Below are 27,828 nucleotides of genomic sequence, written 5' to 3'. Positions count from 1 at the left end.
TCAGCTATATTTATACCTAAGTTAATATTCGTTCTTTAACAGGTTTAAAGCTTTTAATTCCCCAGTTCATTATTCATAGTGAGTGAACTGAACGAAGTTTTTGTTTTATAAAGAGGAAAACTTTTGGCATTCAAAAAGTGTTCTGTAAATGTGGATTGCAGCCCTCTTCACCCCATCTCCCCAATTCCGATTAGGGTCATGTTTCGCGCCCTCCCTCCCTCCACTGCTTACAGCCACCAAATGCCATGTTTGATTTAACCAACTTCTGTGAATAGTTTGTGTGGATACACAGTAGGGTTATATTTACAAATGTGCTTGTTGTGCGTGTCTTGTAGAATCTGGCAGAGTGGCAGGGTCCACTGACATGAAGTGCATGCACACAGACACAAATTGTAGAGCCTCCTCGTTTGCATGGCCTTGAAGTATTAGTGCCAGGCCATTGTAGAGCCTTTGGTATACAGCTCTATCCCAGGAACAGGGAATTATTCCTGTTGAATGGAGGGAAACTACATTTGAGAGTGGTGGAGGGACTTTTCTGAGGCTGCAGGTGGCAAAGGAGGGAAGAAAACCTTGCTTTCCCCAGCAGTGTCCAAACTGCAGCAGCACATGGTGCAATGCATGAGCCAAAGGTGCCATGGCTCCTTCCTAATTGCTGTGCTTAGATGTCTGTGTTCTGAAATCAAGATACTTGAAGCAGAGATGGTAAGGGAAGGAAAGAGACTTACTCTGATACAGGACTTCCATGTGTTTGCATCTAGCTGCTGAGTCCCAACCTAGCTCCCATCCCATCTGTTCCGTTTTGCTAGAAGGAGATAGTCAGCACCTTGAAACACTATCCTGGCACGTCTCCAGCAGGAATCTGGGAGTTGAAGTGAGAACACAACTGCAATTTATTTTTCTTTGTTGAAATGTTCATATTTTCCCAGTGGCAGTACGACTCAATAGTTGAAATAACGTTATTGAGAGAAAAGAGCAGAGTCCCAGTGTGAATACTCTGCATGCAGGCCCTTGAGCTTAAGCCAGTGAATGTCTGGACAATATGTAAAAAGATAAAAAAACAACCCACAAGAAACATCAGTTTCGGGCATTTCTCTCCTTGCTTGTTTATGAAAACAATTGCTTTTGCATCTATTATTGTATTGCTTTATAGCCGCACACATTTCCCATGCAAGAGGTTGTGCCTGTGCTTTCTTTGTTGTCTGTGTAATATCCTTTCCTGATACATTTGGTGGAGGCAGTGCTTTGTTTTCGAATAGGTGCAAAGGTCTGATCCGTGAATAAGAGGACAGGACTGGTCTATGCTCTACAGTATGTGCAGACCAGAAGAAGGTGTAAGTGGCTGAGATGTTATACGTTGCAGGAAAAATAATGGTGTCTTCACTGTTCCAAAAAAAAAAAAAAAAGAAAAAATTTCTCAGGCCTCAAGACAACTGTGCAAGTCTGCATCATCCCTCCTGCATATCAAACTCAGTATTGGTCCTGGAGCAGCTATCTTAAATTTTACCCACACTTTCGTTTTCAGGTAATTGGCAGCAACTTAAAACCATAAAAAAGATTTAGGCCAAGAAAGCTTGTTCCAAAAAAAAAAAAAAAAGCAAACTTGACAAAACAAATTATGACCAGGAGGGTATTTCAGAGGAAAAACTATTTCAAGGTGAAAAGCAAACCAAATTATTGGAAGGCTTAGCTTAAAATCCCTAAGCAATTAAGAAACTTGTCTCAAAATATGCCATTTCTCCATTTTTTTCTAAAGTAGGCAATGTCCGAATGACATTGCTGGCTATTGGGAAAGAGCAAGCTTGAGTTTATTGTGGCACTTTTTGCCATCTGTACCACAGTTTTTGGCAAGAAAGCCATGGTGACGAGGGAAAAATGCACCCCAACTGCTCTCACTGGCAACAGTAAGCTGAAGGTGAATTGAACTGACCCTTGAGTGGCTGGTTTTACACCAGAAATTGTATTTGATTGATGCAGGGAGCATTTTAATGTTCAGTGAGACTCTTGCAATGACAGCTGACACCCAGGTGTCTGTGTCATTTCTGGACGCATTGATGTCTGAAGGCAGCAGGCAAACCCTCAAGATTCTGTTCAGAATCTTGCAGGTTGTAAGGCTTCTGCTCATCTGCCAGACAGCTTAGCCCCATTCCCAACATTTTTCGTATTAAGGCATATTAGCTTTTACTCTGGCTTTCCTAGTTTTTAAGTGTTGGGATAGTAAAATCTTTCAGAAGTGTCCTCAACACACAATTAAAGATTCAGTTGTTTACTAGCTGTCTCCTTCTGGCTGAGAAGATAGGGTCTCAACTCACTGGCAACTATTCTGAATGACAGCAGTCAAATAATAGATAATGCTGGGCTAGATCTCCAATAACTTGAACAGAAGTTTGCCTTTAGAAAGAAAAGATATATTGAGGTAATTGCGTATCTACACCACTGAACATAAGTGTAACTTTTCCTTTCATTCTAAAGCAGATTCTGTAGGGTTAGTACAGACTTTTGCTTTGGGAACAGACTGGTGTACGAGCCCTGAAGTTTCATTCTGGACTCAGCTCTGATCTACTGACTGACTTTGAAGGGTCCTCTCCTTTTTCTTTCTCTCATTTTCACCATCACTAAAATAATAACAAATATTGCTTTTTCTTGAGCCATTTCCAGATACACTAGGGAAAAACACTGCAGAAATTGAAGGCATTTTTATATTGTTAATCACAGCTAGATATGCATATGAACTTGAATTGAGAGAGGTGATGATACCAGAAGTGTTGACTGGGGGAACAGAGACTGTCCCCAGTGTTTTGATACCAAATTTGATGAATGCATAAAAATTGAAATAGCTTTCCACAATACTTACGGTAGTCTATCTCTAACTTAAATACTTTAACTATCATAATGTCTTTCACTCTGGGGTTTAAAAAAATTACACATATGCTACCAAGATGTGGTCTCTTTTTGCACAGGAATATGCTGAGATAATGCAGCTATGCTCTACATATGCTAGCATAATGGAGGGAAAGAGTCAGGCTTAGTTTTTTTGAAGCGTTTCATATCTGCATTTTATATATGAAAAGCAGTCTTCATCCACACAGTTGTATAATGGCAACAAAACCCCTATATATTGCACTTCATACACAGCAGACAAATTTTGCAACTCCTTATATGCCCTTACGGGGGACTCTCATATGCTCACTATCCACTTTAATAGCACAGAAAGTGATTTTTGTAGTAGTTCATCTTACAAAGCACAATACTTGTCAGCAACTGTGAAGTCATGGCCTGCGTAATTTATGAGACCTTTCTCCCACCCTTCCACTCTCTTTCTCTAACTCAATTGATCTTTTTTGTACTTTGCACCAACTTGCTGCGTCCTTTAGGCGTGAGGACGAGCAGCAGGGTAGTGTGTACTGAGGAAAAGAGGTAGGGCAAGGAATGGAGGTTCCACTCAGTAATATGCAATAGCAAAGCCAGAAGTTTAGCGAGATAAAGCAGTTATCCCTTTGTTATAAATGCAGAGTAGCATGTACATAATAAAATTTAAAATAAAAAAACCCCAAACCAACACAATACACCAAAACACTGAGCATGCACACACACACAGAGCTCTTCCCTTGGAGAGAGGATGAGAGAGAGAATGAAGAAACCACAAATGAGGGAGGTTAGTCACATTGCTTAATGAACTACTGGAAGCTTTTCAGATACTGTGGTGATGAGGGAAATGTACATAGAACAGTATAATGTTCCCAGCTGATATTATCTAGGAGTTCAAAAGAAGCAACAGCAGCAACACAATAAAGCAGCTCTCTGGTGGTATGTTATTAAAAGGTATCTTGAGCTTTCCTGCTTGACAGATATTTCTTGTTTTAAGTTATACTTCAACTTCCATTATTTAAACCCAAGACAACAAAGTAATAATTGAGCTACTGACTAGTTAACAAAATGCATTTATGCAAACCAGTTAGTTTACAGTAGAGACTGCCAATTAAAGTCTCAAAAATTACAGTATTCTGTATTTGTGTAATATCTTTTTTTTTCTGTCATTTCCCACCAGTTTGTTCAATGAGTAATCAGTCACTTTGTATTGCAAGGGCACAACAGGAATGAAAATCTGCATTGTTACTTTTAGATTCTAAGAAAGAAAATTATAGTATTTACTCCTTTTCCTCTCAGTGTAACAGATTATTTTTGTGGTTCGTATCATGCTGACTAAACTAATGGGAATAATTCATGTCATCTCAGAAGTAGTTGCTCTAGTTTACTGTTTCGTACCGTCTTTTGTTGGTTAGATTGCCCGTAAGCGTGCCTCAGCAACATCAGCCTTCTGAAATCTGGATGAAGCCTCATTTGTATCTAAATTTAGTATCTCTCTGCAGGGTGTCTTGTTATGTAAAAAGAAGTATGAAATTCTAGTCAAAGTTCTCCTTGCAGAGGACAAAAGTTCATGATTGCTGGTAGCTGGGTGTCAATATTGGAGACATGGTCTTCATGAAGAGCACACAAAGTGGCACTGGGAAATCATAACATGAAATCCTTTCTTCTGTAAAACCACGCTGAAATTTTGGAAAAGTTTTGATATTCAGGCTTTGCTATTGCAACATATTAGTGTTTTACATTGATACATGTAATTAAAGATATGTATGAATCACATTTCCTGTTATGAAAACACTTGGAAACTAGATGAGGTGTGAGCTGAATTTTAAGGCATGGCAGTAGTATTACACAAGGCTATCAACAGAGAGTTAAATATATGTGATGCAGTCAGAACTGTGAGGAGGATGGGGATAAGTGTATCTGCAGCAGTTGATGGCACAGTAGGGAACAATAGAGTCCTATGTACTCTGATGCTTGAGGTATCCAGCTCAGAGTTAAGCCATATACTTCAGAGTCCCTTGGTGCCTTGTGACTAAAACCAGTAGAGGTTCTTTAAAAATTTACTCTCTTATTTTGAAGAGTGCATTAGCGAACTTATGCGAGATCATCAGCTATTTTATGGAGCTAAGTTTGAGAGTAACTCAAGAGGCAAGAATATCTGTTTCTGTGATCTGCTTTTATTTGTGATTCATCTCTGACTTTCCACTCTCACACTCTCCATGCTAGCTTGCCAATTATTTAACCCAGGTGCTACATGACAAGGATCTACCTCTTTATTCATTAAAAGTGTGATGGGATCTCCAATGACTTCCCATAGTCAGGCACTGAGATTTAGGTCTCTTCCAGAACACTGCTTCTCTGATGACACAGAGCTTCAAGACTGATGCTCTGCAGGAGCCCTCACTCAAATATTGGGATAATAGAAATCTGGCAGAGACTCCTATGCCAAATAAATTACTTCTGTTATCACTAAACTCTTTCTTTGTATTTTCCTGTCTTTCCTGCACCTTCAATTTAGTAGTTACCTGTGTGAATTGTATTATATCTGTTACATTATGTTAGCTTATTTTTTTTCTGTAACCCATCTCTGGCTACTTTTACTGGAGAAAAAGCATTGTGTGCGATCTTTTTACCCCTCCATTCTCCTGCTTAGAAATATATCCCAATTTAAACATTAGGGAAATCAAACATTAACATGGGAGTTAATGTTTTAAAATAATGATCTCCTGCCGGAAGCCTGTTGGTCCTGACATGCTGCCAACTACAAAATCTAAATGAAGTTAGAAACCAGAAGAAAATAAACTTACTCTATCTTCATTCTCTACTAACATTTTTTGGGGGCTATCTGAAATCTTGATCACTGTTTTTTGTGGTACTGAGTTCTTTCAGTAATGGATTGCAGGTGCCACATTTCTACTAAACAATATTTAGGCTACTTAGTTTTATTGTTTGGTTTAATTTCTTGAGTGAGTGATTTCACCAGGTCATCAAAGTTTCTAATTCCCATTCTTGCAAACTACAGTGAAGGGAATTGAGACCACTGAATATGAACTTTAGAGAGATGGTAGGTATTACAAATACATGTAAAAGAAAAGTTAGCAGCAAACAATTAAAATATTTGTATGTGTCCACAAAGACGTTATCCAGAAATGGCATGACAAGTAATTACAGTGACAACTTTTAGGGAATTGAAGAGCCACTCTTTATTTCCATAATAGAGTGTAGATTGTAGTTGCTGTTGTCATCGTATAGAATGTAATATCCAAAAGTGAATCGGAAGGCTTGTGGTAAAGCAAACCTGGGAATTAGCAGCAGATAATTCCAAGGCATGTAGTATCCCAGAGTCTGACCACCGCATAGACGTGAATGATGACCCTGAGCATGATTTTTAAAACTGAGTGGGTGATATTTGGCCTTTGGAGCAGAACTTGGACAGCCTATAGCATGTCAGTGGTATACATACCACAGCAGTGGGTTGTTTTATTCCAGAGAACACTTTATAATGATGTAAGAGGCAATAAGAAGGATTATGCATGCAACTGGGAGACATTACTGTGAATTTTAATTTTGGGTTTACTTGGCCTTTGGCACATGATTTCATTTCCCATAGACAATCTAAACTCACTATAAAGACTACCATGGGACCTGGATTCATTCACTAATGTAGGGTGCGGCAATTTCCTGTCTGTCTGATTTCAAATTATGATTAGTATCTAGTTCTCTTATGGGGGTTACTTCACTGATCATTGTTTAGAAGGTATTTTTGAAAGAAATTTGTTAAGAGATTTAATAGAGTATATACTTAGAAAAATTACTACCAAGCCTTTTAAAATACATTCATGTGTCCACAAAGACATTGTCCTGAAATGCCAGAAGTAATTGCATAAGAAACATATTATTTTATCTATAACAATCTTTCTGTATCTTCTCCTAGGATTAATTCACAAGGAAAAGAGTTTGCTTTTTGTAGCATGAATTGCTATTTATGAGGCTTGATATAAGTGTAAGATTTTTTACAATGGAGTTGGATAATATTAAATAAATTAAAGGCATTTACTGTCTTCTTTATGGATGATGACATATGTCTTAAATAGCTAATGCATACAGAACATGAAATATATAAAGTATTATTTCATATTCAAATGCTAATCTGAATAGTCTCTCTTAGTTTTCATTCAGTACTTCCTCTTTCAAAACACTGTACTTCACAGGCCTCAATTCAGGCAAGAACTTCAGTCTGGACATAAATCTAATTAAAGTCAACAGATTTAATCCCCTTCAAGCAACAAGCATGTATTCAAGTCTTTTGCTTAATTGTGGTGAAGTAAAGGTATGTTTGAAATTAAGCACATGCACGGCTATTTTGATGAACTGGAGATTTATCTTGGAGCATCAAACCTACTATGGAAAATTCATAAAGTAAGAATTGCCTCCTAATTATTATGCTCATTTTAGCAAGTGCTGTAATCATAGGAACAAATTTACATAGTATTTACCAAGAGACAAGAACATCTGTATGCTTCTAATGGTGTGGAGCTGCAAACTGAACACACACAGACAAAATCTAAAGAAAAATACTTACAAAAAAACTACTTGTGAAATGATTGTGGAAAGATGATGGTTTAATGCCATAGGACACTAATATAGCTTACTGTTTCAAATAGATATGAATACTTTCTCTTCACATTGTTGCTGCATGGTAAAATACTATATAATATCTAACTGCAAACATTTTCAAAGGGATTTTGGTAGTACCATAATGTGATATAAAATAAAAGACCTGCTAGCTTTCTCTTATCCCAAAGATGGGGATATACTTTCCGATGTTTCTATATCTCTAACTACCTGCCCTATACACCATAGTAATCTGGCTGGATTAGCAAGTGTTTGTGCTGCGGTGCATCCTTCCTCTTCCTCAGCAGCATTCCCAGGTCTGAGTCATGATTGAAGGTGTATTTAGAATGGAGTAGGTTGGGATTGCACAAGGAAAACACGTCTTCCTTTAGAGACCCACATATATGGATTTTTTTACTTCAATTGAGAGATGAAATGTCTTGGTATATGTACAAAGAGTTTGTGTTCCTCTGGTGAGCTCAGGGCTGATCCAAGTGCCTTGATGAGAGCTTATTTGGGACTTGGGCAGATATTTGTTCTCCCCTTGTGGCTGCAGGATGTTATAGGCTCCCATTGTCCATCCAAGCTGCTACAGTCAGAGCCATGAGTACAACCTCTAGGGCTGTTGTCACCAGGAGTTTTCTGTACATCTGGGCTGAGTTGGGCAGTACAAGGGAAATAACTAATCTCTCTCAACTAATTTCATTGGAGAGCACTAGGAAATGAAAAACAGTTTTAAGTGCCTACATTTTCTTGTTTGCATTTTCTCATGTCCTTGATTAAAATAACTTCTTTGTGTCAATCCACTTAGAACAGGAGGGTAGTGGGTGCCCCCCAATGTCATATTTAGAACTACGTCATTGTTGTGTTATGCTACCTTGAATTAGAGGCAAGCAAGCAGATGCTATCAGCAGGACTGGGCATGCACTGCAGTGTTAAGACAGCAGCATGTTTCCAGGTTTAACCCTTGTAGGAAGCAATGTGCAATTGTTTTGGCCCTCCAGATCAGCTGTGCTCTGCTCTCAGCCTCTGGTAGGTTAGTCTGCTCTTTGGGACACTGGTGTTGAAGTATCCAGCTGACTGGAAGGGGCAAAGGGTTCCGATGCCAGCATCACATGCACTTGCCTTGGTAGGATAGGAGCAGCTGGTGGGGAAACTCACACAAAATTTTATACTGCTGGTCAGGTGTGTTGGGCAAGGTGTGTTCAGCCTGTCCATTTGTAATTATTATGTGTTAGTTGTTGTGCAAGCCAACAGCATTTAAAAGGAGACTAAGAAAACAATCCAAAGATTGTGTTCATGCACAATCTTTCTCCAAAGCAGGTAAGTCTAAACTTCATTTTTGAACATGCAGTTCTGTAAACAAGCCATTTGTTTTATAACATGTGGTTGAGTCTCCAGTATCTAATGAGCTGCAGCCTCTGCTTGAAGTATCCCGTGCGTTCTGGTCCTTTGTAATAACTCCTTCCTGTGTGCATTCACTGGTTACATTCAGGCTTGACCATTCCCTCAGTGATCCAACAGGTTATCTCTCCCTTTGACAACTCCTATTTCAGACTTGCAGAAATTTAGTATTTTTCATACTGATGTTCCTTTGCCAAATTTTGGTGGAAATAAGGCAGTAGGGAATTAGAAGTTATTGGACATGCAGCCATGTGCATGTAAAGTGCATAAGCCTTGTTTCATCAGTAAACAAGATGAAAAAATCTAGTGAACTGTGTCTGTCTATTTTGCAGTAAATATGTAAGAGGAGAGGAAATGTTTTCTTTTGTGAACTTGGTTGACTGTACAGGAGAGGTGACTGTGGGGAAATGCAATTTGAAGTATTTATCCTCTTGCTTTCAAAACTGGAGTGATGGCATGGAAAGCCTTAAATCTGATCTGGATGATAAAAAAAGCACATTCCTTTTACCAGATACTAAAGAATGGACATTTCGTTACAATATACAGTCTTAAGTGTGACTTGTGAACTGGTTGATATTTACAGGCTACTATTTCAATTTCTGTATCAGTACTATTGGAATGCTGTTAAACTGGACATATTAACCTTTGTAAATTTACTAATTAACAACAGGAGTTTTTCCAAGCATATATTCAGCTGTTGAGCTCTGTGCTTTCGTAGATAACGTTTAACAGGATAATGATAAAATTTGTGACTTATACACCTGATAGACAGAGGCATCCTTTTGAATCTATCTAATGGATGCCTGTAATATATGGCCACAATGTCATCATTATTATTTTTAGTGTTTCTACTACTACCCCTACTACTATTAGCAATTTTCTGATTAGTCTATCTTTTATTTACTGATTAAATCGTTCGTTCTGTGGTTTTATTTAGTTGTTTGCACAGTTAGGATATAAGTATTTCTTTGTCACTGATGGAAATAATGGTCTTGGCTCTGCTTTTTGTTACAGTAGTGCAAATCTTGAGTAATTTAATTGTCAATGTAACAGTGCCAAAGAAACAGCAAATTTAGATCCAATGTGTGTTTGCTATTGTCCTTAAGAATTAGTTTACTCTCTTCTAAGTACTTCCATTCATAAATGATGTGTCATTTTAGCAACCATAATTGCCTTTTGAAACAATGTTTTTGTTGTTTTTTCTAGGGATTTCCCAAAGTTAGAGGAGTGTTTTGGTTTTGTTTAAGAAAATGAAACACAGTTTTAAACCTGGGTCAAATGCCAGAAAATGTTCTCCTTCTCTCCTCCCCCTCCCTCATCATCTGCTTTTTTCTCTCAGCCTCATGTCAACTCTTTCCTTTAACTGCAGAGCCTAAACTACTTCTTTAAAGGTCTGAGCTTGACGATACTTCCAGACAGAGCCCCATTTAGTGTACGCCCTGTGGAGTACATTTGCAAAATCAAGGCCTGTGCTTGAGTCTCCTAAATTTTGAGTAGGGGAGAAAAAAAAAAAAAGAAACCAGAAGAAGAACAGGCACCTAAGGAAGAGTTACATGTCGCCTTGTGTAGCTGAGCCAAAATAGCAGACTCACTATGTGCTCTTAACCCATCACAAGTATAAGTGCTTTCACTGAAAGCTCTCCATACAGTGTCTTAAGATGATAAATTTACTTTAGCTTCGCAACAGGGAAAACAAAAAGAAACCTTAACTGACCAGCTGTCGTGACTCAGTGTCATGTGGCATCTCTGTGTGGTGTTGGTACTAGAACATGTATGTATTTCCCCACGTATATGTGCATGAGTTCCCTTTGATACCTAAGATTAAATGTGTGTAATGAAGTATTCAGGATCAGGATGCTATCTGTGTTCTGGTTTTCTGATGTTCTCACAATTTTTAAAAATTCCTCTCACCATATCTCCTTATTTTGCTTTCTGTTCTTTTAATAATTTCATTTTCTCAAAGGCAGAGGCAATAAGTTGTTCCTGAATTCCACTGTGATAACTGGCTAGAAACTTTCAGGGGTACCTTTAAAGCTAGAATTAGAAAAGTCAGAATTTTCCTTTTGTGTGGAATTTTTCTCTACATGTGAGACATAGGTTTGTTTCACGTCTGCCAAGTTTAAATCTTTTTTAGAAATGTAAACATTTTTTTAGAAGTTTGAATTCAGAGAGCAGTAACATTAATATGTTAAAAGACAAAGTGTTCAAGAAAGTTGAAATTATACATAAATCATACCTTAAACAAAGTTATGCCTTGCTTGCTCAACACAGCAATTATATTGTTTTGATTTTATATGGATAAATGGAAACTTAAACTTCACGACTTCTTGATCCAGTCTCATAACAAGCTGAGTTTTCTAAAAGTCCTCTCTTGTTCTTCCCTTTGTATAATTTAGGGGTAGAGGATGTCAAAAAAAAAAAAAAGAGAGAGAGAGGGCGAGAAAGAGAACTGACTTAAAAGCTTCTTCCAGCGGTAGGTACTACAGTCCATCAGCAATGCTACTCTTGCTGAGCTGGCAGCTGCTTCCCTAAGTTCAGAGAGGTCACCATGGTTTCTTTCCTGTTCCTCCTCCAGGCATTGAATTGCTGGGAGAGCTGGAAAAAAAGGCATCTTCCTTTCTTGCCCTGCAACATAAAGACAAAATCATTCCTCTCTGTCTAGGTCTGTTCTGGTAAGGCATATAAAAGCTTAGATGTGGTACCTTTACCCAGAAATATCTGCAAGTACATTACAGACTAATTGACATACCAGGATATGCATATGACATATGAGGATGGATATATAGTGTGCATGTGTGCCCTCCTATGCATGCTGTACTTGTAAATGCAAGGATTTTCTTCACCATTGACTTGCTGCTTTCTCAGGAGACAAAACAGATTATTTGGTAAATACTTCAAAATACTGTTGTTGATAATTTAGGACAATGCAGACTAATGTATCCAGTTAAAACTGGAGAAAGTACAGTTAAAAAAGGAGAAAGTACATTTTTAAGGAAATAGAACACAAGCTGAGATGTCTTTAGATTAAAAAAAAAAACAATCAGTGTTTATTGTAAGAACTCCATCAGTCTGTCACTCACCATACATGTTGTTCCTCACACTGTAGTATTCCCATGGGTCTCCTCCAGGAAAATCAGTCTGAATGAAACACTAAAGTAAATCAGTTCAGTTGTATTAAACCCCAATGTGGGCTTGTGTTCAAAACCAGGGTGTCCTGAATTAGGTAGATAAAAGGGAGAAGTCTCATTCTGACAAAGGATGTGTTTAATGCATGTATAAGTAGATTTGTTGAGTTCACACCTTTACTTTATTTGGATTAATTTTCTTATTTGCATCTTCCCAGGAAGCTCTAAAATAAAGACAAAAGCCTATAGCTATAAATTTAGATCTCCTTCCTTGTGGTTCTCATTCAAATATTTGAAGTTAGTTTGATTATTTTTTGGACACAAATATGAATTTTTATCCCTAGTTTTGGCATTTAAAAGGGGTTAGAGTCTTATTTAGCAATCTTCCTCTGCCAGCTAATCATGTATTTCACATGCTTTTTTTCGCCCTAATTATTCACTTACCAGACTATAGCAGCTCTGAACTGTTTATATATAAAGTCTGGTGTTTGAAAGAAAGTAACTTATATTTAAAATTTCCCTCTGTTTTTAAGTATATAAACTTTTTAAGTACATAAACTCACATGCAGTGCCAATATATATCCTTCCAGTATATAATAATAGGGATCTAATTGCACCAGTTTCCCAAGGGACACAAAAGTAGAAAAGCAGAGCCTGTATGGAAAACACCCTTTTTTTCGCCTTTGGCCGTGACAGGCCCCTACACACAGAATGAAATTCCATCCTCACAGAAGTCTGTAGCAAAGATTTTACTGACTCCAGGGGGGGCTGGATTTGGGCCCACATGCCTGATTTCAGGGTATGATTTTGGTGATGAAGCAAGCTGGAGGGAGTGGATAGGAATATTCACTGTCAAAGGAAGATTTATTCTCATGCATTTTCTCTAGTCTTTCTTCCGTGCTGGAATAACTTTCTCCTTTGGTGTATTATTTCATCTTTCTGAGGAAGACTAGAAAAAGCACTTACTAAAAAGACACTCAGTTTTTCTGGAAAACCTCAGTGGGAAAATTTGCTTTTTAACTGTGCGTGTACAAACTCAGTGGCACCCATGGCAAAGCAGCAGTCCTTCTGTGAAACAGAGACAATTATGACACAAATAAGAAGCCTGGTTTAGCCTGTTGGTGCCCCAAGATCTGATGACTTGAAGTCATGTTTCCCAGCAGATCATTGCACTCAGAGTGTAGTTAAGGGGCCATGCTAATATTTCCTTCCTGAAGGGAGAGAGCATGGTGGGTTGTCCTTAATATGAACTGCATGAACTTTTGTACCTTTTCCTTTTCTTCTTGTCTTCTCAGAAGGAAGAGTATTTGTCCCAGTATAGCCAAAGCATGCTGTTATGCTGGACTGGCTTATAAACAGCATTTAACAAAGATTTCACTTTCTAATCTCTAATCTAAGAATAATGTGGTTTTCATTCATATTGGACTAAGTTAGGTGGTTTCACTTTATTACTACCAATATATTTAATAATACTTTGAAGTGTGAATTCCTGGGTCTCACCAACCCAGTTTTTCCAATAGATCAAGATCGGGTGATGAGTTTTTTTCAGTGCATTTTTATTTAATCTCCTGTTTCCTTAGAGTCAGCTGCTTTAATCTCAGCCCAAGTGAAAAATTTCTAATTTGCTCCTGATCCTGTTTGTATACAGACAATCAAATCCTTGTTTTGGAGCTATTTGCTGTGGTGAATGCTCTTCTACTGGAAAATGAGGTGGGATATTGCTGGGTGTGTTGGTCTACCATTGTGTCTTACCTTGCCCTTGAGTTGCATGGGAAACACTACTGCAGAACAGTGTGCAGATGTTGACATTCCCTCTCTCCAAGTTTTCTTTTTTTCCATTATCCATTGAAGGAATCTAAATAAAACTCTGTATACACAAGTCATTAAAAAAAAACCAAAATGCAAGGTTGAGACTTGGTTGTATTTGCTTTGCTAATGACTGCTAAGCCTACACATGTATGTATTATAGTAGTGTTGCATATGAAAGAGTTCACGTTTCCTGATTAAAAAGTTCGTATGAAGAATGAAGTACATCAGTGTTTATCTTCTACCATTCACTCGGTGCCCTACATAGTCACACACACACTAACAGGCAAAACAGTAACTAATCAGACCTTTTAGAGCTGCCTAACCCACTTTTTGTCTTTATTATGAAACTAAGATTTGGTCAACTGAGGTCAAGTTGTGCACTTAACACAGCTTCCATTATAGTCAGTGAACTCTGTAACAGAGAGTAAAGTCAAAATATAAACAGAGAACATTTCTGCAGCAGCTCTGGGCTGGGATTAACTTGGATCACCTAGTCTTCTGCTTTTAATGAAATTCTCTCCCTTGTATTTTCTTGTTTGGAAGAGAGTCCAAAGTTATCTCATGCTAATTTAGTTAGGCAGTGCCCTCCAGGGATGTCACAGGCCTCCATGACCTCTCCAGAGAGACTCAGCAAAGGGATGAGGAGAATTAAACATTCCTGAGAAATTGCAAAGCAGCAGCCCCCAGAGATTTCGCATAGAAATGAGCTCCAGACTAGCTGCCAGAGACCCAAGTCACCTTTTCAGCACTTCCTTGACATGTCTCTGCCAGTCTCATCTGGCTTGATTCAGGGGGTCAGCGTGGGGACTGAGGAAAGGTGGCAGCTAGGGAGGACAGGATTCAAGGGAGGTCTAACTGCAGTGGTCTCAGGCTTTAGATGTCTCTCTGGGATGTGCAGCAAGATGGTTTTATTCCCTTTCCTTCCCACATGATCTCATGCCTTGGTATTTTTTTTGTGCTGAAAAGGGGAAGAATACTAAGTGAGGAGGTTTAATAATAAGTTTAGTTATTATTTCATCATTTGATGTAACAGTTTGTTTCACACCTGGGTTTACAACTACCAGGCGGGTCAAATGCAGAAAATAGTGCAGCATCAGAGAGCTACTTACACTAACATGAACTGCTTTCCTCTCTTTTACTTTGATAGGCTGTAGAAACTAATGAAATTAATTTCACATGAAGCCGGAATCAGACATGGTTTGCAGGATAAACCTCATTTCTATGGGAAAATATTCCAAGTGTTAATTTCCAAGTTTCCTTCAATTATTGTGCAAAAATGGAAAAATAAATTTGCTGAAGTTTAGGCAAGAGAGAAGAAAACACCAAGAAACCACTGTAGCTTGTTTATTAGTATCTTGATCATCTGAGTAGTTTCTTACTGCTTGCATCAAAGCAGAAATATGCACTAACTCAAGAAATGTCTATTTCATTAAGTTTTGGACTGTGCAGTCTAACAATGATTTCTGTGTGCTCTCAACCTTACATTTCTTTGCTCCTTTGTTTTTAATTAGTCCAGAGCTAGTCAGTATTAAGGAAGAATGAATTCCCACCTTTCACTGTAATAGTGATATAACAAATAATGTACTTTGTAATGAAATATCTCTGCTACCCTTAAGTTTCTTACAGCACACTTGTTGCATAAATATTATGACTCCAGCTTCATAGACATCAAAATTTAGACAGTAATATTAAATGCTTTATTGAAGACCCTAAAGAGTGTCATTAACACCGCTGAGATTGGGACATTGAAGATGGCTTCTGCTCATCATTTGCTTGGACCAAACTGAAACCAATAAACAGGCTGGACCTAAAGCTGGAACCTTGCAATTAGAATATGGTTTATGGTATAGCTGTTGAAAAAAAGTATGCAGAGCAGAGAATTGTGTTCATGTGAAACATGTTTCAGCAGTTGAGTTATAAATCTCTAAGAAGAAGAGAAAAAATGGAATGAGACTTGCACATGGAAACCAGTATATAAGGGATGATGGTGTCATTGTGGTGATAAATCCATTGCATTCTGCAATGACTCATGCCTGTGCCACTATTATTTGCCTGAGAACAGACCTCTGGCCCTTGCCAAGTAATGCGTGTGGGAACACTGTTCCCGGTGTCTGACCTGCGGGGGTTATTCCAGCCTTAATGGCAGAATACCTAGTGTGTGTGGAGTCTCGTTCATGTCCACTGGGGAGGGAGGGCCCTTACTTTGTCTGGATGTGATATGAGCAATGACTTCTGACATGCATGGAGAAGAGATTTATTGCAAGCAAAAGTTGAAGTGTGATAATGCTACTGGGGTATTCTGTAATAATATGGTAAAACACTTGTCATCACTTCATCCCAGGCAGTGAAAGTCAATTGTATATGCTACACAGAGACAGATAAAAAACATAAGTATACTTAAAACTTCATATGGTTTGCATTTTTCGTAACAGCTCTCCTGACTCTAATATAAGACAGGTTTTAATTTTGTTTTGGGTAAGTGGATGTGCTTACAGTCTCACACCCACAATTCTATGGCTTTAAATAGAATCACTCCCAGGGTGCATAAAAGAACACATGCTGTTATGTGAAGGATTTATCCAGGATGCCAGGATTGTATTTATTGCTGGGAACAAACTGAATAAAATTTTCTATTCCTTTCTGACACAAGCCCATGGAGAGCAGTCATATCTATGGTTTTAATGCAGATCCTTCCCTTTCCCTGACTTATTTTTTTGGTGCGACTAAGTGCTGTTGCAGAAATAATAATTACTAATAACGATGGAATCAGAATGACCAGAACAAGCCAAGGGAAGGTCAATGTGAAATGTCCTCCAAATGTATTTTTGTGCATTTCAAAAGAAATCTTCATGTTGCCTTTTCACATCTGCACTGCACAGACAGACTTCTAAAAAACATCCTTTGATTTCTGGAATTGTTTTACTGTTGTCTTTTTCCAGCTGAAATTTCCATGCCCCAATTTTAGATGGCATAAACCATGAGCAGGTATCCAATCCTGAGCATGGAGGAACTTGGTCAGAGCAACAGTAATGTGAACACTGAGGCAGCAAGTCTGTGAGGCAGATTCCTCTGTCCTAGGGCTTGGGTTTAAACTGCCAGACTCTTTGCATAAGCTCCTATATCACATGGTGGCCATTTTGGGTACTGTTGGCCTAAAATTGAACTTGTGACATGAGGTAAAAATAAAAAAGAAAATAAATCCCTCTGTATTTCATTACCGTATCCCTGAGGCATCAAAGTTGTGCTCTTGTCTCAGTCTATACTCAGCCAAGAGAATGTAGCATCAAATTCCAGAATGTTGTCACCTGAAATGTTCTGGTAAAGGAAAAGAAAAAAAAAATCCACGGTATCAGGAATGAGAACACTTTAGTATCTTTGTATTTTTTCAGGTGACTTCTTGCTTTTTATAGTGAGTAAAACAGTGCCTGGCATACAATTTTATCACTGCATCATAAGTAACAATGGCATAATCTTTTTTACTTCCAACTCCAGTAAAACTGGAATATAATAAGAAAGTGAGGTTCAATTATGTGTTTAAGGTAGCAGCCTCTTTATTTACACAAATTATTCAGAAAATGATAACTTTTCATTTTTAAGAACCCCATAAATAGTAAATGTTTTCCTAGTAAATTAACATTTCAGGTCAGTTGTTTTAGATTAATATTCAGGAGTGCAATATCATTTGGAAACTGGTAGCAGTCTGAGGAGAATATGTATAATGAAGCAACAACTCTAGAAATTTGAAGGGGAAATATAAATTATAAAATAGATTTTAGGTTAATTTTATGTTATTAACTCAGTCTATCTCCCTGCATTTTTTTAAAATAACATTGTTCATAAATTTTATCTCAGTGCTCTTGCTTTGTTACTGTTACTATTTTAAAGGATTGCTCTTCTTCCTTCCCAGTTATACCCTCGAACATGTATAAACATTATGAAGTGCTGATTTATTATCTCTGAGCCTATCTGCCTGTGCTGTGGCAGTTCTCTGCTACTCTTACCACTTTTTTACAGTACGACTAGTGGTTTAACCTGAGTCAGGGCCCATTACTGGATAGGCACTGGGCAGATCCCTAGGGCAGACCTACAAACCTTGAGTGGAGAAGCTAGCAAGCTGAAGAGGCAGGCTGGACATCAGTAGTACTTTGATCCATAGATCATGCTGTTCGTCTGACCTCCATTCAAAGGAGCACACCAACTTGTGCTTAGCTATAAGTGTCTGAGCAATCCAGGAAAGAAATAGGAGGTAAACAGGTGTCAGAAGCAGGAACTAGGACCTTTTTATAGTCAAATGTTGCACTGTAAACAATTTGTGATCAATATCTACATTGTGATCATTATTTTGTGGCTGATAGTTTTGCTCCAGTGAACATGCCAGTACTTGACTTGAAAGCCTAGTCTGTTTTCTTGTGGTTAGATCATGGCCCCAACCAGCCTTTCCTGGCATGGGTCCCTAAGACTTCTCTGCCCTCGCCACAACCTGGGTACAACCCTTTACTTTAGCAATGAGTAATCCTGTTAAATGGGAGTCTGCTGCTTTGTGAAGAGGTATTTTGTCTTTCATTCATATAAAAATAGCAGGGAAAATTAATTCTGTAAGGGTAAAAAGGGAGGCGGAAGTGGGTCAAATATCTTTTGGAATTGTCTGCTAGGTGGAGCCTGAGAAACATGTATTTGTTCTATATTCTTGACTACGTAATACGAATCTGAGTGGTTAAAACTCACACATACTTTCTGCAATTTGAATTTTTCTTTTTTTTCTCTCTGTTTAGCTTTGAATTTCTTTCCCTTTCTCGTAAACAAAATTTAAGGCAGCTCTTTCTTAGCAATTGTGACAATATCCTCCAAAATTAAAACTAAAGAAACAGAGTATATATGCATCCTTTCTGTATCTTTTCGTTTAAGTTGCTTTGGGTCACACATGTCACTTCCAATCTAACCATTTGAAGAATAAACAAACCATTGTGAACCTAAAAATCTGTTCAAAATTTTTTGGCAGGAAAAAAGACTATATTAATTTTCATTGTTGGTGAGGTTTCCCAACAAGCAGCTTTACTGTTTCTTTTTTGCCTCCAGCTAGCAACTAAAGATCAGTTATAAAACTGTATACAAATACTTCCACGTATTGAAAGAACAATATTTTGACATTCAATGACACAAGAAAAAAAAAAAGTCATCTAGTTTTTGATAATACAATGAGAACTTTGTGTTCAACCAAGATGCATGTGAGAAACATCATGTTCCATTAACAGGGAAGGCTTATCTGGATTATAATTCCTGTGGTTTTTATTAATAAAACTGCCTACTAAAGTTTCACGAGTCCTCCCTGAGATCTGTAAAACAATTGGCCTATCTGCTTACAAGAGAAGAGTTAGACAGTATTTCCTAGTATTTCCTACAGATGTGAGGGCTTTTGTTTCAGAAGACATTGATATTGTTTTTCTTTGAGATGCTCCACAAAGATTATCAGGTATTTTATTATCTTAGTAACTTTATAATTGTTGGATTATTACCTTCAAATGTATCAGCTATACTCTTTTAACTTGAAAGAAAAAATCATGGCTCTGAACACAGTTCAGATCTGAACAAGTTCACATCTAGAGCCAAACCATAGGATTTGACTAAATCAGCAAGCATACTTCAAATTGCTTCTGTGACAATTTATCAACTGTAACTTTGAAAATCTGTGAGAAATTTTATAAAATGAGTCACAAAATACTATCTCTGTACCTATACTCCAGGAGATTTGTTGTTTATTTACTTTCTTGGGATCCTTAAAATAAATTTTCCATTGTTTCTTAGCAAATAATGTATTTTTTCTCTCAGAGGAAAATGTTTTCATCTCAAATCTGTTCTCATTTTATATTTTTTTTCTGTCAGTGATGTCTATGGTTTGCAAATGTCTCTCTTCTGAATGGAAGCAGCTGCCATGTCACAAGTACTCAATGTCTCCTCTGCATGAGTAGAAAGGGCAACGCTAAAGGAAAAACTTTGTACACAGACTTTGTAGTCCTTATGTTCAGCATTATTCAGTTAAGGTAGAAGCATATCAAAATGTATTTAAACTGATGAGATCTGATAGATACTTAAATGGTGTTCAGAAGGGTTTTTCCATGAATGGAGGTTCCTTGAGCAACAGAACTTGCACCAACATTGTGATTTTTGGTAATCTGAGAGAACAGGATGATGACTCTTCAGAGGAAAGGAAGAGGCATGTGTCCTGCACCTCTTGGGCAGTTCTTCTTTTGCTGTAGGTTTTGAGAGGGGGTTGAACATTTGAAAAGTGTCACTCGTTGCAGTGATAGACAATGACCTGAACTTCAGTTTGCCTTTCAAACACAAACTGTAACAGCATAGTAAGGTTCTTAATGCGTGTGCACCCTAACTTTTTAAGTAGCTGTGCAAGAAGGGTTGTAATTTAGGGGGAAAAAAGCACAGCAGTACATTGATTATGCATACTCCCACCATATTCCTGCTGTCACTGGCTTTTTGGGAGTATCGGCACGCCTGGCAGCACATCCCTGTGGTTTTCTTTGGCAAGAGCCTCCCTGCTGTGCTTGCCTTGACCTATAACATTGTCAGAAACAAGTACTAAAGCAATAGTCATTACTCTAGACTGAACTCCCATTGTGGCAGGGAGCATGGGATCATGCCCAACACTTTTGTATGTTGGCTCTCAGGCAAAAACAGCTTACACTTAACTCTGATCACAGGACTTTTTTGCTGCACTTTAGCTTCATTAGTGTTTTTCAGCCATGTGTGCTATGCCTCTGTTGTGTGCAGAACGTGTATAAAGAGATCTTTTTTCCCCTCTGTTGGGTATTATATGTGCATTATATGTAGGTATCACTGTTTCTTTAGATAATCTCCTTATATAACACCCTCTCATGCCTACTGGGTACACCCAGTACACACCTACACGCTTTTAACAGTCTCAGAAGTCAATCAGATGTGGGTGACTCAGCCAGTGCAGCACCTTTTCTTCCTTCTGTGCCTCTCCAAAAGTAAGTAAATAGATAAACTGGAAGTCAGTTCGGGTTCAGAGCTCTGAGTCAGCGTCCCGTCTCACTTTTCTAAGGCACAGTCATCAGCTGTGGTCAGCTCTGTAGCAGCTTGAGAAACCACAGCCAGTCAGCTGGGTTGTGTCAGGAGCAGCCGGGTGGTGGCATCTGGAACCGCTTCACATCCCAGGCAGGCAGGAAGTGCGTGGGTATGACATCTCCCCACCTCGCACAGCACTGAAGATGCCGAGCAGCTTCTTTCGATGCCAGTGCAATTGAGTAGGGACAATGCAGAGAGGGAGGTGGTACAATAGCCCTGTCTTTTGTAGTGCAAATGGAACAGTCCCTCATGATGCACACAGGAACAGCAGTCATGCCAGGCCTTTGTGCTCGCCATATGGGGAGAAAGTTCTCCTTTGCTGCCGCATCCCTGTAAAGGCTCATCATGCTTTGGCCCTAAATGCTCAATTCTCCTTCTCAGTAGTGAACCCAGCAGGATAGCGACATTCGGGATCACTAGAGAGTACCATATCCAACCTACTGAATGCTTCTGCCCATTTCTAGACAATGGAGTAGGGAATACTGTAAAGACAGAATTTCTTTAAATGGTGATAATGGACTTTTGGGTCTCTCCAGGTGGTGGTGTTTTCTGACTTAGAAATTGCTCCCTGATTGTTTACAGATTTGAAGTAACCCATGCCTTCTGCAAGTAAGTAGAGCTAGGCATTCACCAGTGTCTGCTTCTTTGTCTCTGAAACCAACAGACGATGCACCATGCAGCAGGCTACAACTATCTGTTCCATCTCCTAAAGTAAACATTACTGATTTGGTTTGATTTTTTTTCTCTGTGTGTGGCAAATACAAAGAAGTCAGAATGTCTCTGCATAACACCTAGAGATATGTAAGAAAGACTTTTTTTACAGTTTAGGTCTTGGAAAAAAATGCTGTGCAGCACTGCAGGGCAACAGTAACTAATACTAACAGGAACGTTTTCAGTTCATCCCATTGTGTTCAGTCATGTCTGTTTCGGGTCTTGAATTAGATGAGACATATGAAAAGTTTTATTTATTCTCTTGAAAAAAAATTATCTTTTATTTCTGAGAAAGTTGGATTTGTATATTTTTTCCTCTTGAATACAAAGATACCTATGTGCCCATTTTAACAATATACAGTGCTAGAGCAGACAGCGAGACAAAAGTCTCAAATATATAGAGTTAAACATAACCTCAACTACCAGTCTTTGTTATCCATGGATGACAGCCCGGTTAATAAATGTTTTCTCACTAGGATGCTGAACTAGTGGGAGTTAATGTTGAAACACATCTACAACATACTCCAGACGCTCAAGGCAAGCAGACACATCACAACCATAACAGCAGTGGCATGCACACAGCGTACCTATATGGGAGTAGAGTTAGTTGAACTTGGGTTTTCGCACTCACTAGCCCACGTGCAAACACTATGTAAGCAAAGAAATTTGGGCGGGGAGAAGACTGGCTCATATTTTGGATATGTTGCTTGAAAACGGTGCTTACTACTGGCAGGCATTTATATTGAGAAAAGGAAAGAGGGAAAAGATGAAAGAGGAAAGATTTTGGCAGAGGCTGTAGTTCAGGCATGCAGAACAGATATCCTAGTCCACATAATCATAAAAGTGTGTCTGCTTGCTAGACTTGCTGTGTATCTCTTTCCAGTTAGGTTTCTGTCTTTAAATGTAAATGACATAGTATTGCCTTTAGACTTTGTGATTCACTAGACCAGAGCCAAAAAGAGTTCAAATATGAAAAATGTTTTGTTACATTTTCCATTAAAGGAACAGTCTTATTCTAAGAGAGTAGAAGCCTGAATTGTATCCATGGTAGTTTTCTCCTCTTTTTCAACATCTGTCCATGTTTTGTTATCTGGATTAAGCATAACATTAGGGAGAAGGTGGCAGAACTGAACACAAGTAATTTCTTTATTTATCTTTATTTAAAAGCCTTTACAAAGAAATACAGAAAAATCCATGATTCTCCATTTCTGCAACAGAAAAATTCCTAAAATATGTGACCTTGCGATGGTTAAAAGATAGCCAAGAGCCGAAGCTGGGCAATGTTTTTATCCCAGTTCAGCCATGTCATGGGTCATGTGGTTCAGCATGTGAACAGGAAGGTGAGAATGGGTGAACTTTTGCCTCAGTTGTGCAGTCCATCAGAAAATAAATGGAGCAAATCACTCTGCAGCTGTATCAGGAGGTGAACGGCTGAATACCTCTCACACAGAGGCCTTTGTGTTCTGGACATGATCTAGCATTATGATGGGACGCACTAGGCTGAGGCTTTGTAGCAATTACTAACCCATTATCACGCTAGAACATGAGATCATTTATCTTCTAATTCAGAGTGTCACCTGTTCTTCATTTGCCAGTCAATAACCATTAATTACTTTCAGTGGAAATTTAAACAAAGCTTTTCCCCTCTGTTAAAACCAGTAAGCCATTCAGTAATGATAAATAAACCTAGAGCTGTATCTCCCTCTTTCCTCTCATTCTCAGCCTGGAGTCTGGTACAATATGAATTCTTAAAGGAAATGCCTAGAAATTGATAGGTCAAGAGCCTTTATTAGTCTGATGTGGGGGGAAACACATTCCTGGCACTTGCTGTAGGGAAAGCGTATCGCTACTGCTTGTACACATATGTCTCATTGGTTGTCATGGGCTGCACCTGTGGAAATATAGATTTGACTGTGGAACTTATTCAAATTTTTTTCTCTCTTCTGGCTTGCCTTGGCATTTTTTTACAGACTGTTCATGCAGACACATTCAAAGCAACAGCATTTCGTCACCCTCCTCGAAGCAAAACAGAACTATCACTTACTTTGTAAATTTTAGCATGTTAAGTTTTTTCATACCTGGTTGGATCGAGGTAACTGTAAGTGCCAACAATTGTGAATGCCAGAAAAAATAAAAGAATTAGCAGTGATAGATTCTCAAGCAATCATTAAGTTAAACATTCTTTCCTGGTAGGTTTTGAGGCAAAAGTTGCTTTTAGCAACTCTATCTGCATTGTTTGATCACTGCTAAGTTGATTCTGTAAAAATTTACTGCAGTTTAAGTTGTATTTCTAAGACAGTGATTGCTTCTTTTTTGAAACAGTAGACAAGAGCTGATACACCCAAATGCATAAAACCTGGTTGGACCCACTGTCAAAGGCTGGGTTTTGTCAGTATTTTGGAGCTGTCTCCTTTGATGTAGGGCATATTTTATAGTAAAGAGAAACTTTCAATGCTATTTTATATTAATATGCAAAAGGAATGCGTAAATATTTTAAATACTCACTGGATTGTTCAATGTTTTAGCATAAGCACCCGCACTAAAATTGTGTCTAATGAATTACAATACTGAGGTGTTTAAAAGTGGGGAGTGGCAAAAAATTGTTGAAAGTCTGATCCTGGCTTCTGTTTAGACATTTTAATACCACTTTACCAAAGGTCATAGTAAACAGCAAGTGCTTATGCTACTATTGCATATTCGGTCAACCTATGTGGCATTTGGGGCTAAGGGGTGATTTTTACCATCAATGCGGTTATGTTGTCACATATCTCTCAAATGTAACTGACACTACAGTGCCAGGGTGAGAACTTGAGTTCATTATATATGGGAAACATCCACTAAAGTCAGGAGAAGAACCACTGTTAGTTCTGCCTCTGTCTGACTGATTGTCTAATCTTGGAAATCCTTTTTTGCTCAAATAATGCCCTCTCATATGAGGAAGCATGTTGTTTTCAGCTGGACTGCTTAACGAAAGCCGAAGGTCTGTGAAATTAGGGACCAGGCTAGGAGAAACAGAGCTATCAACCACCCATTTCAGATATTCCTGTTACCTTTCTGTGCAGCTGCTACAGCTGTAAATCCTGCAAGCTTGTCCAGTCATGAAGAAACAGGAGTTGGTGATTTACAGTGACCTCTCAAATCATCAGGGAAACCCCAGTGCTCCAAGAAAGCTAATATGAGAGATACAAGTTAAGACATCTCCTCCCCACAAGAGGAGTTTCATTAGCCAGTTGGGTATTTCTGCGTCATTGGTTAGGATGTTCAATCCTGGAAAGGAAAAATAAAGTTGCTGCCATTGTCCTGCCCAGCAGGTCATCTCCCTAAAGCACAATTAATGTCAAGGACTTACACAGCAGTTCCCCAAAACCCAGCCTTCCATGCGCGTTCAAGAAGCAAAAGGGTTCAAAAGGAACATGTTAATAAAGTCTTGTCAAAACTTTGGAAGATGCATAAAATATTAACTGGGAAGAAAAATGACTTGGAAATAGAACCATTTAAGTGGAATGTATTGCCTTGCTATGCAGGACACTGATTTATTAAGAATAGGAGGGAAAAATTGAATATTTCAGGTGGTATTTACCAAGAGAAACTGAGCTGTCCCAAAGCTTTTATTAATCTGATTTGCAGAGTATCCACTACCATCAAGGGACCTACTAAAGTTGTTTTCTTTAAAGCTGATGTGAAGAGGTCAATGCAAATAGCATCGTGGATTACACTGTGAGAGGATGACAGTCCTTTCTACCATATGGAGAGAGAGTTGAATTATTTTGTTTTCCCTTTTTGGTTATTTATTAAATGAAGATCATGCCATACAGGTATTCCTTTTTCCTTGCCAAAGGAAATGAACCGTTTGCATCATTCTGATTGATCCAAAGTAATAATTATTCTGTCCACCTACAGCTCCTATGCAGTCAGATAGTCCAGTCACTGCGGCAGTGCCTTTTGCATTAGAAAACTGAAATGTACCTGCCACCATACCTTAGACAAGTCACACGTGTCTTTGCATGCTTCTTTTTCCATCTGTTTTCTGTTTTTCATGCTGACTTAGCTGGCCAGGCCTCTGAGATGGCACTCATCCATCATTACTTTTTTGTGGGAGGGGACTCTGTGAAAGACTGCTGCAGGAATTAAACATGCTCCCCTGAAATGCAAAGATGTTGACAATCCCATGAAGTGTTGCTTCAAACCATATTGCGAACCTTTTGCTGCACAAACAGTTCTCTGAAAGTGATGTTAATTGTTGTCTCGCTTTTCCACCAGTGTTTTCTGTTTTCCTGTGTCAAAAGAAAAAGTTTCTTCTACAGTGCTTCAGTATGTAACATTCAGCACATACTCAGCAGGAAAAACAGATTCATTTGATCAAATACGCTGTTAAACATCCTTAGTTACCTTTTAAACTCTTTTATTCTTAATTAAAATCTTCACTTGGGAAAAACAAATATGACAGAAGAAAGAGTGAAAAGGATCCATATTTTCATGCCTCAGTGTATTTAACATCGTTCTATAACAGACAGACAACAGCGCTCTAGACTGAAACATTACAAAATTTTGTTCTTTTCTCCATATCAATGTCAATTCATGCAGTGCTTTAAACAAGTGAATCTACTCTGTTGAGCACTAAACCAAGTCTCAGTGTTCAAAAGTAAACATATTAAAGTCTCCCCTGCAGAAACCCCTGCTGTGAAACAAATTGAAAATCAAATACAGCGTTGTTTTCTATAATAAGAAATAATTGGACTCTTCTTAGAGTTGCACTGAACTGGTTAATAGCCACTGTGTATGGAAAGTGCTAATTTCCCCAGTTTGAGATATGTGTGTGTACGTCTAGTTATTTCCAAGTCAAAAATGCAGTAATACAATATCGTGTACCAAAGGGGCCACTTACATGTGCACTGAATCTGACTTTGTTTACCTTTCTGCAGGCCATGTGGCTGATGTTGCAAACGGATGAGCCTGAGGACTTTGTCATAGCTACTGGGGAGGTCCACAGTGTCCGTGAATTTGTGGAGAAGTCATTTAAGCACATTGGGAAAACCATCGTGTAAGTACAAAGATAAGAGAGCAGCCACAGGTTGAACATTTCTAGCATGTCACATTTGCTGTCTTACAGAGTATTGTTTGTCTACATTCTTCTTTTTTCCTCCCCTCACTTTCTAATAGTAACATGTGAGACCTTCCAGGCACAAATGACTGCCACAGTGGATATGTCTAGTGGTGCTCTCTAGATCACAAGTAAAAATGTAAGTGGGTTAATCTTAATTTTTTAGTCAAGGTCTTCATTTGCTGCTCTCCCATTCACTCCCTGTCCTGGGGCCACAGATGCCCTTCCAAAGATGGGCACTGTTAATGCTGTTCATCACCCTCCCATGAAAGGAGCTTTTCTGCCCAATTCTTTATTTTGTGTCCCTAGATCCCCTCAGTCCTGCTCCCATCCTCTGTGATCTGAAGAGGTGACACCTGCCAATCCTATTCTTTCCACACGACAGCCTGTCAACCACACTACAACACTTATGTAGCAAACCACTCTACATTCCTATTAGCTCTTCTCCTTCTAAGCCATAGAAATCTTGAGCAGTGGGTGCAGAATGTTTACAATGCATATTCCACATAGTTTGATTGAAAATACAAAATTCCTTCTCAAGGCCGTATAATAAAACCAGGATGGCTTGGTGAGCGCTTTCTGTAATTTATATTTTTATTGTTTATTATTTTTTCAATTTCCCTCCTTCTGTATCTTCTCTGGGCCCCATGCATCAACATACCAATCTCAGCTGGAAAAGGGAGAGGAAAGCCACAGGCTCTTCCATGACGCTAGCACCAGGGCTGTTCCTCGGGCCATCAAAGTCACTTGTGCAGCTGGTGAACTTTTGACAGGGCCAATAAGTTTTACTTGGGAACAAAAACTTGACAAATTCAATAAATATGCAGAAGTGCACAGATATATACAATATTATTTGAACAGCCAGTGGGTGGCTGGGAGGTAATAACATTTTCTTCTCAATGAGTTTTTAGTGTCTGGTTTCAATTTTTGGCATCAGCTTCCAGAAAAAAAAAATTCTGATGAGGGAGAGAGAGACTGTATTAACAGTATTTCTAACCCAAAGGATCAGTTTGGGGAATAAGTTTCTCTCCATAATTTTAGCATTTCTTGACTGCGAGATGTCCCTGTGATCACACATTGTGCCATATGCCTTAAACA

At 38.5% G+C, this 27,828-nt stretch overlaps 1 protein-coding gene across 2 annotated transcripts in view; it reads left to right on the top strand.

The window, feature by feature from the left end:
* GMDS (GDP-mannose 4,6-dehydratase) overlaps window positions 1–27,828 on the top strand; it is a 412,400-nt gene that overhangs the window by 301,374 nt on the left and 83,198 nt on the right. For both annotated transcript variants that reach the window (XR_007906642.1, XM_051799489.1), the window contains exon 8: window positions 26,552–26,670. Coding sequence is in view for 1 of the 2 variants with exons in the window: in XM_051799489.1 (XP_051655449.1) it covers window positions 26,552–26,670 (119 nt within the window). In the remaining variant the exon portion in view is untranslated. The remainder of the gene's footprint in view (window positions 1–26,551; window positions 26,671–27,828) is intronic.

Source organism: Manacus candei, unplaced genomic scaffold (genome assembly GCF_025592945.1).
Source record: "Manacus candei isolate 608988 ecotype Guabito, Panama unplaced genomic scaffold, ASM2559294v1 h1tg000049l, whole genome shotgun sequence".
Lineage (NCBI taxonomy): Eukaryota > Metazoa > Chordata > Aves > Passeriformes > Pipridae > Manacus > Manacus candei.
Note: the sequence above shows the minus strand (reverse complement) of the source record. Positions and strands in the feature narration are given on the sequence as shown.